We start from the raw sequence: 16,277 nt of genomic DNA on the forward strand, positions 1-16,277 counted from the left end.
AGCTTCTTAAACTCTTGGAGTGAGTTTTTAAACATGTAATTGATTGAACAGTGATAATTGGACCCTGTGTTTAAATAAAAGGCCTTTGGATATGTTTTTTAAATGAGCTAAGCCAATCAGATATCAGTAAGGCAGTAGGGTATCTGGAGAAAGAATATTCCATGCAAAGGAAAAGATAAGTGCAAAAACTATTTTTGTACGTTTGAGAAATAACTATTAGGGCAGTATGACTGGATCTGGGGGAGAAAGTGGAAGAGGAGGATATAAGATCAGAAAGGTAGTGGGGGAACAGGATATGCAGGGTTTATTGGCCATTTTGTAAAGATCTTGTCATTTATTCTGAATAAGATGGAAAACCACTGGAGTATTTGGAGCAGAGGAATGATATGCTTGGACCTGTATGCTTTAAGTAGGGGGATAAAAGAATAGACGGGGCAAGGTTGGAAGCAAGGAGATCATAGGAGAACCTATAGTGGTAAGCTAGACACCAGATGATAAAGACTAGAGTTTGAAATGGTTATTAGGGTTAGTGGATATATTGAATAAGCAATAGGACATGCAAATTTGTAATTAAGAGGTCTCGACTGAAGGTATAAATTTGGGAGTCAATAATTTATCATCATAATTAAAACCACATACCAGAGATGTGAACACAGAAGAAAGAAACTATGAAATGTATGAGGCAGACAATGAGTCAAGTTTTTCAAGTTATCTGTTTACCAAATTCTTACAGACACGTTGGAAACCAATTCCCAGATACTCTGAGATGCACCCTGATGTTTCTTTCTGCTTAATCCCTAAATTTGAAAGCTTCCTGGCTAAGTTAAAAAAGAAAAGAACACGTTTGTGCCAAAAGCTAGAAGTGGGTAAATTAAGCAGAAGCAATTGCATATACTGCCTGGCTTGTAAAATTGACCTATTTCAGAAGAAAAAAAGATGAGAAGGGTTGAGAATGCTGCTAACTATTGTGCATGCCTGTTTGTGGCCTTACTAGTAAGAATGACTGAAATAACCAGCTACTTAAAATATATATGTGTATTTTGTTTTTCAGAGTCTACTGTCCTCGTAACTGTATGCAGGCAAATCCACATTATGCTCGTGTAATTGGAACTAGAGTTTATTCTGATGTAAGTATCCTAATTTATGCAGCTCTGTCTTCGTGTATATATGTGTATATATACATTTAAATGTATGTATGTACATTTATACATAGAATAAGAGAACAGATTCTATGTTGATAGACATTCTCAGAGAAGCTGGTCAGCAATAACACTGAAAATGACAATCCTTTTGCAATTATGAGTGCATAATAATTTGTTTTACTATATTTTTCTTTATATCCTACCCATACATTGTACATCAGACACTTACTAAATAGTACAGAGACATCCTTCCGAAGGAAAAGTTCATTTTGCTTTTTTAAATCTTCCTTTTGGTTCTTCAGTAATTTGCAGTGTTAACTTGATAATTAAGAAATCGTCAAATGTATAAACAATATCTTTCTCTGCCAAAGGAGCAGTTAAGTAGCATAGAATCAATCACATATAATATGTTAAAATACTTACAAAAGGAAACCACTTGAGAGGATGTTATAATAGACAACATTACGGAGTTGGACAAGGATAATTAGCTGGAAGGGCTTCAGTATGGACAAGTGCTCTTTGAACCAGAATTCAAGTATGGGTTGATAAACTGGATGAGGGACACATTCTAGGTGGGATGAATGGCATCTACAAAGACTGAGAAGTGACAGCAGGTGAGATGCATGCATAACACATAGATTTGCTTATCTCTGAGCAGGTGATCAAAGGGACTGCAGCCAATTTTGTGTGAGAGATGGTGGGGGTCTGGGTCTTGAAACATGTAAATGGAGAGTCTGAATGCATGGTGAAGAGTTTAGATTTTATGTGGCAGACATTTAAAAAAAATTACAAATTCCTAAACCAGAGAGTTGCAAAAACCAATTCAGGAAATACATTCTTGAAGCACATATGCAATAGAGTACTATGGAAATAGGTTTGTGAAAAGAGGCCGGAAATAGTATTTACCACCTTATTTCTGTTGGTGAGTTCATTGAGGTCAGTTTTTTGTTTTTAGTTCAGCTTTAGCTCTGAAATTTTCTCCACATCTGAATCCCTCCCAGACTTCAGCTTTGCACTTATCTGCAGCTGAAATGTCTTGCTGGTATCTAATTTATTAGTCCTCATGTTGTGCTTATCTTCTTGTCTTTCTGTTAGTTAAAATCATGGTCATTCTTCACATCCTAAATTATTGCCACTTCCTCTGTGGAATGTATTGCGGGATCTCCTAATACATATATAATGTAGCCTGTCTTTCAACCCCTATGACTATTTTTTTCCTGTTAGCACTTAGCTGATTCTGTTAGTGTTATGATTGTTTCTTCATCTCTTTTATTATTTTGAAGTTCCTTGAGGGTGACAGCTGTGCAATTTGTGCACCACTTTTTCATCAACAATTTGATGTGTGCCAGCCTGTGAACAAGACATAATTACATCCTGCCTTAACAAACTTAGAGAACACAGTGACATTAGAAATTAAGCACATACCTTGCACATAAATATGTGTTGAAAAAAAAAAAGGTACAAAAGAAAAGAAAAAAAAGGTAAATGTACATGAATAAGCCTATCTAGAATCATCAGAGATTTCAAAAGGTATTCTTTTTAGATTGTCCCTTTAGTCATGCCTGATGAAAATCTCAAAATATCCTATACACTTCTATGCTTATAAGCCATCTATTTTTCTAGAGTTAATGTTTTGTTAGAACTTATATCTTGAGGTCATTTTATCTTCCTACTTAGTGCAGTGCATAGGTGATTATGTATTATTATGCAATGCAGAGTTGATTATGTATTATTATGTAGATCCTTTTAAGAGTAAGTTGGAAATACAGAGATAACTATTATGTGTGGTCAGCACAGAGTCAGATGGAGATTCAGCCATTAACTGCCAATCTTTCCACCCACCACAAAATACATGATCTCTTTAAATACAAGATATGGAAAGATATCTTCTTTCTCCATCCCTCCCCACTTTTCTCTCTGTCTCTCTCTGTTTACATGGCTACAACTTGTACCTTCTATTCCTTTGAACTTTTCTCATTTGTTACAAATAAAGTTAATTTCTGAATTCATTAAAAATGTTTCAGTGTTTTCACAGATAAATTTTTTTTCATGATATATTAATTCTTACGAAGTGCGGCGTAAAAAGAAAATCTCTTCTGACCTTTGAACTCAAATAGGAATGCCTGCTGACTGCATAGTTATGGGCAAAACAATAGTTTCAAAACATATTAAGTGCTTGGATTTAGTGAATGCTATATCTAAGCACTTTTATTGCCTTAGGGAAAATGCTGATAATACTCTTTTAACAGAACAAGATAAATACTGAAATGTGTACAGAATTATTTTTAACTTCATCTTTTATGAACCATATTGGATACAAACATTAATTCAATGAGGGACTTTAAACTGAATAAAATGCCTCCTTAGAGTAAGGATACGAGGTTTTAGATATATGGTATTTTGTGATATAGCAAAAACATGAAAAGGATTAAACAGCTTGGCATTCAGGCTCTCTCTGATCTAATAAGTTCTGACTGATGCCACAAAGTTCAGAGCACAGTAATAAAGCAAGGTCATGTAAGATGCACATGCTTATGTGAACGTAAAAAAAGCACATTAAGTCACTCACATGTGCATAGAGATAAAAAAAGAACACACCAGTGGGATCAGAAAAGACCCCTCGGATATGAGGGGGATTGTTTTCTACCGAAACAGTTCAAGTGTTTCATTTTGTGGGATTTCCTCAGGCTGTATTCAGCTATTGACAAATTTCAGTAGAACATTAGGATTAAAGCAAATGTCAAAATCTGGAAAAGACTTTAATGGGGCAGAGGAAAAGAGTAGACTTCTAGAAATCCATAGACCTGAAAATTATTTTCTCTTCCGTAGAAATCCAATTCAGTTAAGACTATATAACTGGAACAAATAATCATAGCACTTTCCTAGTACTTTATATCCGACCCTTTAAACCAGGGTGATAGATGTTGCAAATATAGATAAGAAGCTATGATTGTTCTTTATATTTTTCTTCTTGGGCAAATTTTCTCTGAGTAGATTACATTATTTCATAGAAGAAAACTCCCCATTTAACATATACCTGTATTTTGGAAAAGGGACCATAAAGATATACAGAGCTATGATCTGTTTCTAAGTCAAAACTAAACATAAATGAGGTACAGGTAATAAGCCTGTGAACATTTGGTCACAGTGACTCTAGTTGGGACTAGCAAGGCTGAAATTTAAGAATGATAAATAGGCCCTTCAAGAGATGAAAGAGGCAAATTTGCATCTGATTGCTTCATTTCAGAAAAAGCCTGCTATTTGGAAAGGCAAGTGTTTGTTAGATTAAATGATGAAAGGATTTTACCATTGTAGCCACCCTTAAGATCTGCTTCAGACTTGTTCAGAATTTGCTTTAACTTTGTGACTTTTGAAACATTCCTTTATGCACAAAACATCAACCTGTAACTGCTGAATATCCATATAGAGACAAGTGTCAGTGTCTTCAGCCTAATAGAAGAGTAGTCAGGGTAAGTTCAGCAGGAATTTCCTAATAACGAAAAGATTTTTCTCATCCCCTCAGCTGTCCAGTATCTGCAGAGCAGCAGTACATGCTGGGGTGGTTCGAAATCATGGTGGTTATGTTGACGTCATGCCTGTGGACAAAAGAAAGACTTACACTGCTTCTTTTCAGAATGGAATCTTCTCAGAAAGGTAAAATTTAAAATGTACACATGTATTTTATATATTTATAGTCTCTCTCTTTCCTTCTCTGTCTCTCTCTCCTTCCACACACACACACCCCTTTATGCTTACTTTATAACCAACTCATTTTAGTATGGGTTTGGAGTTATGTGACTGCGTCAGTGTGTTTCCTTTGCATACTGTGTAAATAGTTGGTCTTCCAGGAATGGGAGAAGCTGTAGTACCAGAGGTGCCTGTCTCTTACAGGCTTATAAAAATCAACATGAAAATCGGATTATTAGTCAGAACCACTCTTTTGTTAATTGATTTTATAATACGGAAATTTCTTTCATCCTCTTTGGATTTTCTAGATTAGTTTTTATATGTAATTCTTTCTAGGTGAGCAGGGCACTGGATATTTCTCTAATCCAGTTATATGACAAAGTGTTTGACAAAAGAATGAGTCTGATTTTCCCCAGAACCATATTCTTTTTTTGATTGAAGTTGGATATCTAATATTACATAAATGAATACCTTCTGGTCATCTCATATTATTCAGTCCATTAGTATTATATATTTTAGTGGTTTAGGAAAATTCATATAACTTACTTTATCAAGTATCTTTAAAAAGTTAAGAGCAAAGAACTATACACATTTTTCAAATCATTTATACGTGGGGAAGTAACATTAACTTTCATGTATATTGTATAGATACTGAAAAATCCCTAACTTTTAGATATTTACTGGGTTATTTAAAATTGCCAGTGGAAGTTTTATATATACGGTAGTTTCTCTAAAGGATACTGAAGGATATGCTTTGCAGGGTATCTAGATTGCCTTCCACATAACCATCTGAGTGCCACCGTAAAAAAAAAAAAAAAAAAAAAAAAAAGACAGCTTTGCCTTTAGCATCTGTTAATCTGGGAAATTCATGGTAGGTGCTCAAAAATAATAGTACTCTAGAATATTGCTTAAGTATCACTATCCTCTTAACTTGCAGTAAACTTTTAACCATATTGGTCAGTTGTAAACCTGGATCTCAATATTCCCCCAGTAAAATGGAATAACAGCTGCCTAACTCTGCTTTATTAAAATGAAAGGTGGTAATTCAGGAAAACATGATCTGGAATCTGTTAAGTTCTATATAAAATACTATTATTACCACTGTGCATCTTAAATTTTAGTAAACTTACAGCCCAGTATAGAGCCAAGATTTAAAGAATTATGTCATCCTCACTCAAGCTTTCCAATAACTATAAATTATAGTAGCCTAAGAAAGTTGGTCATCTGGATTCATAGAGCTGCTTTCTTGACTGTCATAAGTAAGCATGATTTATTTGGAGGATTATGTGTGGAGGTGACATCAGTATACTTTCTGTATTTTTTTGCAGTTTACAGAATCCTCCAGGAGGAAAGGCATTCAGAGTATTTGCTGTTGTGTGAAGTGGAACACTTGGAAGAGGATCCTAAAGACTATTCCAAATGCCATATTTCTAAAGTTTGTATAAAATTGTAACATTACTGTACAGAAGATATCAACTATTTTCAGCCCTCCCCCCCAAAAGTGCCAAATGCATATAAATCTTGATAGATAAATTCTGTAAAAATTAAACATGGGACAGTATTAGCTTTGGGGAAAGTAATGAATATGTAATGGTTTTAGAAATCCTGTGTTAAATATTGCTATATTTTCTTAGCAGTTATTTCTATAGTTAATTACATAGTCATGATTGTTCTACATTTCACGTGTTATTTTATATGGTGCTTTGTATATGCCACTAATAAAATGAATCTAAACATTGAATGTGAATGGTCCTCAGAAAATCATCTTGTGCATTTAAAAAAAATCAACTCTTGAAAAATGAAAAGAACCATATTATCACATTTTCCCCAGTTCAATACTATGCCATTACCTACTCCAAATAATCTGAAATTGGGAAATTGTTTTCCACGTAATACCTGTATAGTTTTTCTCTTCTGTTAAGTTTAGGCAGATCAAATATTATGTCCTAATATTGCACTTCTTATTTTGTATAAAATAATACCTTGATATCCAAATGAATCTATTAAAATGTTTGATTCCTTGGGAATGGCTTTAATAGTAAGTGGAATGCGTTATTTGTTTCCTTGGTAGAGTAGTGGTATGGAAACATTCCTAGTGATAATATTGTAAATCTAGGGTTAAGCACAGGCAGCCAGAGCTTTCTATGTATTGTTCAAAGTGAGGTCACACATTTTTCTTTTGTATCCTGGCAAATACTCCTGCAGGCCAGGAAGTATGATAGCAAAATTTTAACAAAGATAAACTAATGTATTGCATCACCATTGCCACTGATTTTATTAATGGTAAATGGCCTTGTGTATAAATATTGCCATATTATGGTACCTATGATGGTGATATATTTGTTTCTATGAAAAATGTATTGTGCTTTGAGACTAAAAACCTGTAAAATGTTAATTTTGGTATTTTTTTTTTCTGCTGGTGAATTTACTCTTTCCCTGTAAACATATTAAAATTAATCATGTTTCAAAATATTTTTAGTCCCCTTTATTCCTTATTTTGATTTAGAAATAATTTTAAATTAAAATTATTGTAAGTCTTTTAAATTGGGGTTATTGACATTAATGTGATTAACATCCTTAATACTAGAAGTCTGCAAAGTCAACTTGATTATTTAGGTGTTTGTAATGAAAGAGAAGACAATCACTTATTTAGAAGCATCAGGTGAAAATTTGAATAAAACGAGGAAAGACTGAAGGATGTAAAGTAATTTTTTAAAATTGACAAGGCAATAAATACTTCATATATTTTCAGAAAATAAATGACTACGTGTTTAGGATCAGATAAAAGGGAGATAAATTGCATACAGGCATCTGGAAAAACAAGAGAACTGAATAATGGAAAAACAAGAGAGGCTCATATAGACCTTGCTGGAGAGTAAATGGTAAAGAAATAATATCATGATCATTTATCAAGCACTGGCCAGAAATTAAGTGGTTCAAAATTTGGTAGTCAAAACTTAAGCATCTGTAGCTTAAAAAACTAAAAATTTAAAGCAGATCTGTGGGAACATTTTTTTCCCGAAAGACACATTACACCTTCTTAAATAACATGATTGAAATGAAAACTTTACCCATATTCATCTTCTGCTCCCCATTGTTTCCCCCTCCCAGTGCGGAAGCCCTATATTTTCTTGTCAGTATAAAGATTCTCATAAATGTCCTTAGTTTAGATGCTCATCAAAAATTTCCTATACTATTACATTGTCTTCAACTGGAGCCTCATTTAGTTTCTTTCCATTCCTTTGCAATCCATCTTTAATTTTTTCACTGGAATTACTCTGTTTCCTAGGAAAACCAAATCATCTTATAAAAACATTTAAGAACCCCTGTAGTCTTGTATATATTGCTTACCTATGCTTTTGTACACAAGATGCAGCCTTGAGTAAATTATTTAACTTTCTACACTCTAATTACCTCATTTGAAAAATGGAAAGAATAGTACCTAATAGGGTTTGCTCCAAGAATTGAGATATTATGCAAAATGTACTTAACATCAAACACATAGTATGCAATCAATATATGTTAGTTCTTCTTATTAATATAATAATTTCTGTTGTTATTTACCTTGGCGAAACTATGTATCTGGCATCCTACACTACTGATCTTTCACACTTAAAGTGAAATCCTCTAGGAATCTTCCTGCAATTCTCCTGGTAAGAATTAAATAATGCTTTCTATTATGCCCTTTTAATTTGACCATACTAATTTTTAGATTTTTGCCCTGTATTATATTTAGTTCTTTAAACTTAAGGATAAGCTCCTTGAGAATTTTAACAGTTATCTTTTTACCCCAGAGATACAATGATTTTTACATTTTATAAATGGTCAAAATTGCTAAATGAATATTCCAACAGTTCTTAATTTTATTCTTGATGACATAAATGAATATTGTTTCATATTATCACAGCAGAAGATACTATAACTAATGAAAGTAGTTCATTGATGAACATTCTAAATGTGGATATAAAACAGAGGTCAATGCTTATAAAATAGTATTAACATTATTGTTTCAACTTTTACAGTTTACCAGACCATGTGTTATTTCTTTAATGTTCTGCATCTGATAAAAGTGATCTGTGTATTTCACACAAAGCAGAATTCTCCAAGATTTCTCTCCTCATGTGTTAGATAATTGGCTCATTGTAATGTATGCTTTTCTATTCAATACTATATTTTGCAATACTGAGTTCAATATTTGGAGATATTTCAATACTTCAATATCTGCATCTAATAAAAGTGATCTGTGTAATGTATGCTTTTTCTATTCAATATTATATTTTGCAATATTGAGTTCAATATTTGGAGATATTTCAGTATTTCAATATCTGCATGTAATAAAAGTGATCTGTGTATTTCACGCAAAGCAGAATTCTCCAAGATTTGTCTTCTCATCTGTTAAGATAATTGGCTCATTATAATGTATGCTTTTCTATTCAATATTACATTTTGCAATATTGAGTTCAATATTTGGGAGATATTTCAATATTTTGGAATACTGAGTTCTCTAGCACTTCTAAAATGGTCTAAAAAGAACCGTAAACTCTTGGAACATAGTGAGCTAAACAAACAGAGCTATCTGTTTTGCAAATGTACCAGACTTCAGATTTGGAGTTCAAACTAATGTGCTGCACGAAGAATCCTATTATTTAGGTTGACTTAAAACAGTTATCCGAGGTGCTATTTCAACGCTGGCACCATAATTTTCAGGAACTGAAGAAATAATTCAGCCAAATAATGTGATCGTTTCACCAATATAATAGAATTCAAGGCTAAATTAGATCAGTTTCAATTTTTTATTTTTTATTTTATTTTATTTTATTTTATTTATTTTATTTTATATTATATTTTATTTTAATTTTATTTTTTTATTTTATTTTTATTTTTTTATTTTTATTTTTATTTATTTTATTTTATATTTTATTTTATTTTTTTATTTTATTTTTATTTTTATTTTTATTTTTTTTATTTTTATTTTTATTTTTATTTTTTTTTCAGTTTCAATTTTTTAAAAGCACCAGGGCGCTGCCACTGTGTCTCGTGGATTCAGTCGGGAAAGGTGATCCCGTGACACTCGGTAAGGCCCTGCGGCCTTGACACCTGTCCGTCAACCGCAACTCCCACGTGCCTCCCTGTGCGCGGGCTGCCCGCGCTGGCTTCTGGGATCCGGGGAGCGTGGGCTCTGAGGTATCGCGAGATCTGGCGTTCGTGGCTTTAGCACTTCCGTCGCAGCAGGAGGAGGAAGAGGGAACCTCGCAGCTCTGGGTGTTCAAGTTGGCGCCCTCGGGGGGCCCTCGGTCTTCGCAACGCACGCAGATCCTGCAAGGTCCCGGGAAGCCTGAACGCCAAGTCAGCAAGCACCGCGCGTGCGCAGTCGCGATGCTGGCACTCCCGGCCCGGGGTTCCTCCTCCTGGGTGCCCCTCGCCGCGGAGGCCGCCACGTGAGCCAGAGGTGCGGGGCCGGCGCGGAGGCCCGCGGCGGAAGTCAGCTCCCCCAGGTGCCCCTCGGCCCACTTCCCGACAGCGCCCTGATGGCGGGACCAAGCAGCCCCTGTGGGAGGGATCTGGCCGCAGGGCAACGGGCATCCTGGAACTTGGCGGTCGGCGTGTTCCCCGGACGTTGCACCTGTGGCCCGGTCCGCCCTCCGCCTCCGCCTCCGCCTCCGGAGCCAGGTCGGGCGCGGCCTGGACCTGGCAGGAGTCAGACCCCAGGTCGTCCCGTATCTGCACTTGGCTGAGAGGTGAGTGTCCATTTTCGAGCTGTTGAGTACAAAGGACCTTTATGTTAATTGAAAGAACTCCACCAGAAGTTTTTAATTGGCTTCACTTATCATACATGAAAGGAAGAAAAGAATTGGAGAGTGTTGTTACTGCCTAATAATAAGATTTTTGCTCCTCCTTGGCTCGTTGCTTTGGTACTGCTGAGATGTTCGATGGAAGGAAATGATTATGGAAATATTATACAGAACAGATGTGCTGGAAGTTTGCCCCATAACTTTGATATGGTTTTAATCGACAAAACAAAACAAAACAAACAAACAAAAACATCTTAGACTCCTTTGAGAACTGAAGTCGGACAACCTCTGCCTGTGTTGTGTGTGAGTTTGTGTGTGTGTGTGAATTTCCATTTGTCACAGAGTGATGCTGTGTTGGATAAATGTCTGAGAGCTCACGTAGCCACCATTGATTCTCTCCAGTTTGCTGATGGAAACATCGAATATGCACTACCTTCACCAAAGTCACATAGAGCCGTGATTAATTTCAAATAAATTCTTTATATTTCCAATCATATTCTCTATATTTCCCTGAGATACAGCCAGAAATAAGAGCACAAACCAAATGTTAGAGTCCTGATGCCTAAATACTTTGAATACATCCTCACAAACTTCAGAAAATATCCAAAGCCATTGCAGTGTAATCAAATACTGTACATGTGAGGGTGAGTGCCACACTAATAAGAAATAAGCCTAATTGGGTATTTAAATGTGTCAATTTAGGAGCATATTTATTTGTTGCGTGAGAACTTTTTTTTTAAAGATTTTTATTTATTTATTCATGAGAGACACACAGAGAGAGAGAGAGGCAGAGACACAGGCAGAGGGAGAAGCAGGCTTCACGCAGGGAGCCGGATGTGGGACTCCATCCCGGGTCTCCAGGATCACACCCTGGACCGAAGGCTGCACTCGACTGCTGGGCCACCCAGGGTGCCCAAGAACTTATTTTTTAAAAAGTAAAATACATCTTTACCATATATACACTCTCAAAGACATTACAAAGCAACCAGACAAGTAGTATTTCTGTGTGAACTAGAAGCGTATCAAGTGTTTTTAAAAAACAATATGAATAATAGCTATTTTACATAGTGTTTGTGCGAGGCACTGTCCTAAGTAGTTTTTACCTAAACTCATATATTACACACTAAAATCCAGTGAGGAGAATGCTGTTATTATCATGTTCATTTTATGGATGACAAGAAGAGTTCATTCAGTAACTTTCTCAAAATCACCCCAAAAATAAATACTGGAGCCAGGATTCGAACTGCTAAAATATGGCTCTGGATTCTGTGCTCTAAATAATTATTTCTCCTCCTATAGCCAGCATCTTTTACATTAGTTGTATAGACAGTCTAATCTCTGTATGTAAACATCTTTTTCAGAATATGTACAAAGTGTGAAGGTATTTTTGTTCTAAACAAATGCCCTGAAGAAGTCATTTACTGCAGAGGAGGCTTCCAGTAACCAGACAGGCTCCCCGCTGGGCTCCTAAGGGACATCACTTAGACACGTAAGTCCCTTATGAGATCCCCTGGCCCCTCGACTATGTTCTCTTTTCTTCCCCTCTGTCCCCCTGAACTTTGCTTCTGAGCAGTCTCATGTTGTGAGGGCTGTCCGTCCCCCCGTGCAAACTTGTCAGAGCATTCATTGCCCAGTAAAGTTTGTGCTCTTTCCACCTGTGGTTATATATTTTTCCTTGACCAGCTCTGAAATATATTTACCCCCTGTGGCTGGTATATATTTTCCGTTTGCACATCTGTTTTTTATTCATTTGTGCCTCCTCTCATCTACTTTTGGATGAATCAGGTTTAATTTAATTTTTCTGTTAATCTTAAAGATAAAAATGTCGGTTGGGGTACCTGCGTGGTACGGTAGGTTGAGTGCCCCACTCTCATTTCTGACTCAGGTTGTAATCTCAAGATGTAAGAATTTGAGCCCACCTAGGACTTTGTGCTCAGCAAGGAGTCTGCTTGATACTTTCTCTCCTCCCTCTCCCCATAACTCTCTGTCTCTCTCTCTAAATAAATGAATAAATAAATCTTTTAAAAAGTAAAAATAAATAAACTGCCAGTTATTGAACCAGAAAAAAAAAATAGGTTTATTTTGGGAATAGTAGAGCATTGCAATCTGAGACAAGCAAGCTACAGCAAAACCATAGGCAAGTCTGCAGAACAAAGCAAAGGAACACTTTTTCAAGGAAGAACAGGGGAAATTGTGAGGCCGTTGTAAACAAAAAGTCCACAGGAATAGGGGCAGCTGGCTGGCTCATTGGTTGAGCGTCGGCCTTCTGCTCAGGTTGTGATCTCGGAGTCCTGAGATTGAGCCTTGCATCAGGCTCTGCTTATGTCTTTGCCTCTCTCTGTGTGTGTCTCATGAATAAATAAATATATATATATTTTAAGTCCATTGGAGTAACAGGGAGTTCAGACATTGGCTAAACTGGGCCTCTCATTGACTGAACTGTGGTAGAGAAAAGGGAAGAATCTTTTCCTCTCCCGGGTGAAGTAGTAGCTAAAATAGTATGGACTTGCAACTTTCCTGTTGGGTTTGCAGGAAATAGGAATAGTAGGGCAGGAGAGCTCCATGCTAGCCTCTTGACTCTTGACGCCTTTTCAAAGGTTGTTTAAAATTGATTTTCACGGTTCCATATTTTCCTTCTCCATTAACAATTTAGCTCTCTTTTCTTACAGTGTTAATTTTTAAAGAATATAATATGCATTTTTGTGTATTATTGTCTAACTTTAATCTCTAGAATTATAATTTGCATTTTTTTACATATTACTGTCTACCTTTAAATCAGCACATTTGTCACTTCTCAATGCAAACACTTTCAATTTCACTGTTTACTGCACTCCTGCCTTTTGGGTTTGTATTTTCCTAAATTTTACTTCTGCATTTGTGATTTGCCTTATAAGACATTGTTGTTGTTCACCAAAGTAGTCAATACTCATTTGTATTTACTTTTCCAATGTTTGTCATTACTTCTGATGTTCTGTGTTTCTATATAGTGTCATATATATTCAATATAAGGAACTATCTTATCCTCTAGTGAAGCTTACTGATTGTGTATTTGCTCAGTTTTTATTTATCTGAAACATCTTTACTTTGCCATCATTTTTGAAGGGTATTTTTGTTAGAATTCTAGATGGATTGTCTTTTTCTTTTTGATCACTTTGAAGATATTCCATTGTCTTCTGCCTTCCATACCAATGATGATCCTGAAGCTGGAAGTTTTATTTATTTATATTTTATTTAGGTGCTCCTTTGAAAGCAAAGTATGATTTTCTTTGGCTGCTTTTAAAATTTTTCTTTCTCTTTATTTTTTGACAACCTAACTAATAACTAACAAGTAACTGAAACATCTAAATCACCTATAGATTTTTCTTTTTCTTTCTTATTTTTCTTTTTTAGTCATTTGTTTATTTTCATTTTGCATGCCTCATATGTTTGGACTGGATCAAAACTATAGAAATTCAAAATGTTGGGCAGCCCCAGTGGCTCAGTGGTTTAGCGCCACCTTCGGCCCAGGGTGTGATCCTAGAGACCTGGGATCGAGTCCCACGTCGGGCTCCCAGCGTGGAACCTGCTTCTCCCTCTGCCTGTGTCTATGCCTCTCTCTATCTCTCTCTCTGTGTGTGTCTCATGAATAAATAAATAAAATCTTAAAAAAAAAAAAAAAGAAATTCAAAATGTTATCTTCCTCCAGGTGGGCTGAATTTTCTTTTGGAAAACAGCCAGAGCACTAGTGGATCCTTTTGGTCCTATTAAGGCTTGGTGTTAGTCTTTGTTAGGGCTGTTTTATTTTTGTTTTTATTCCTAAGGTGTAGCCCTTAATATTACAGCATTACCTTTCTGGGGTCTCAGATTACAGCCTGGGTTTTACCACCCCACCTTGGCAGAGTTTGAGCTCCAGCTATTCTCTGAACACTGTGTGGCTGTTGTGATCTCTGCTTTAGCATTTTAACCTCTCACATGCTGTCTCTATAGTCTTAACAAAAATTTTCTAAGTCTTATTCTCTGACTACAGTTTAGAAGTCACCCAATGATTTAGGGGAGATTTGTATTATAATTTTTGAATTCTGTCTCTGGTGCTTCCTTCTCCCCTGGTGCTTGTCCTTTAAATGGCACTCAGTATGACAGCTCCAAAATCTGCCCTCACTCTGCTCAGTGCAGCAAGACTTGGACTTCCTGTCTATGCGTGATTTCCCTTGTCTGATATTTAGAAAATGACTTTAGTAAACAAGGCCAGAGAGAATATGAATCTCATGTTATACATTCCCTTCTCTCAAGGAGGTTAGCTTTTTGAGCCTTTTCTATATTGGAAGCTTTCCAAAACCTTCAAATCCATGCTTTATAAATTTTTCCAGCTTTTATAGTCGTTTTGTGCTGGAGGATTAGTCCAAAACAAGCTAAACTACTATGGCTGGAACCAGAAGGCCACACGTTTATTTTCATAAATTGTATTATATTCAGAAGAGATAATGTAACCCATGATGACAAAGAAAAAGAATATAGAAGTTTGAAAGATGTATGATGAAAAATATATTACTCTGACTCCTGGTTTCCTTTTATAAATTCAGTAAGCTTCATGTCCATTTACAATCACAGATATGCATATCTTTATCTGTATTTATGAATCTGTACAAACATGCATGTGAACTCATAACATTATGCCACTCTAATTAAGAAATAACACTTCCTTTTAATTTAAACCACTTGTATGTTGTTAAATTTATCAAACCTTTTCCTTAATAATTTGTGAATTCTGTGTCATCTGCTTAGAAGGGTCATCCTATTCCAAGCATATGTCAAAAAAATCTTCAGTGTTTTCTTCAGGCACTTGAAAGTTTTCATTTATTATGTTGAAATACTGAATCAATCTGAAATTTGTATTGGGATAAGAACTGAGGGAAGGAGAAATCCAGCTATATTTTTCCAAAAAGCTGTTTATTGTAATATTGTTTTTTGAATAATTCATCTTTTCTACATAAGTTTGAAAATACTGTTGTATTTTAAATAAATTTCTTTTTTTTAACTAAATTTTTATAAATATTTGATATAATTATTGACTCTATCTTCTGATCTGTTATCCTCTTCTGATTAGCTATCTATCAGCCAGTACTAGCATGTTTTATTAATTTATTTTGTAGTATATTTTTAATGTTTGGTGTGGCTTACTGCTCCTATTTTAAAATTTTCCCAGTCTCATAATTTATATTTTCAGTGTAAGAAGTCATTTTTATGGTAAATTAAATAGTTCAGTTTGAGAAACAAAGATATAATATTGAACACCCTATGCTTTTGCTTTGGTCATAATTGCAGTTCCTGCCACCATAATTTCTATCCTTCTTGTTAAACTGGGCCAAGTGTATCCCTAGAGGCTATGACCTGAGGTCATATGTCATGCTCTGTGATGTGCTGGTATCCCTACTTCCCCCATATACATCTCAGAGCCCCTTGACACCTCCTTTTCTTTTTCTATCCCCTGTTACAAAACCAGCCCTAGTCCATTTAAATGGGACTTTGATGACATAAATGTATAAACCATATCACAAAAAATTACCTAATATAAATGGGCAATAAGTTGTAGTCAGCACCAAAAAGACCAGTGTAGCAAAATATGTTTCAACATTGAATTATGCACTTAACTTAGTTTATATTCTCACTTAGTTCCTAA

The 16,277-nt window shown here is 35.5% G+C and overlaps 1 protein-coding gene and 1 long non-coding RNA gene across 3 annotated transcripts in view; both read left to right on the forward strand.

Moving 5' to 3' along the window:
• CRISPLD1 (cysteine rich secretory protein LCCL domain containing 1) overlaps window positions 1–9,078 on the forward strand; it is a 48,044-nt gene extending 38,966 nt beyond the window's left edge. For both annotated transcript variants that reach the window (XM_025478045.3, XM_025478046.3), the window contains 3 exons: window positions 1,052–1,127; window positions 4,666–4,796; window positions 6,158–9,078. In XM_025478045.3, coding sequence (XP_025333830.1) covers window positions 1,052–1,127; window positions 4,666–4,796; window positions 6,158–6,209 — 259 coding nt within the window. In that variant the 3' untranslated portion in view covers window positions 6,210–9,078. The remainder of the gene's footprint in view (window positions 1–1,051; window positions 1,128–4,665; window positions 4,797–6,157) is intronic.
• A 974-nt stretch (window positions 9,079–10,052) lies between these two features.
• Window positions 10,053–14,283, forward strand: LOC125754010 (uncharacterized). The gene is made up of 2 exons (XR_007407176.1): window positions 10,053–10,567; window positions 11,983–14,283. It is a non-coding gene; the product is annotated as an uncharacterized LOC125754010 (long non-coding RNA).
• Window positions 14,284–16,277: the final 1,994 nt, after the last annotated feature.

This window comes from Canis lupus, chromosome 29 (genome assembly GCF_003254725.2).
Source record: "Canis lupus dingo isolate Sandy chromosome 29, ASM325472v2, whole genome shotgun sequence".
In the NCBI taxonomy this organism is placed as follows: Eukaryota; Metazoa; Chordata; class Mammalia; order Carnivora; family Canidae; genus Canis; species Canis lupus.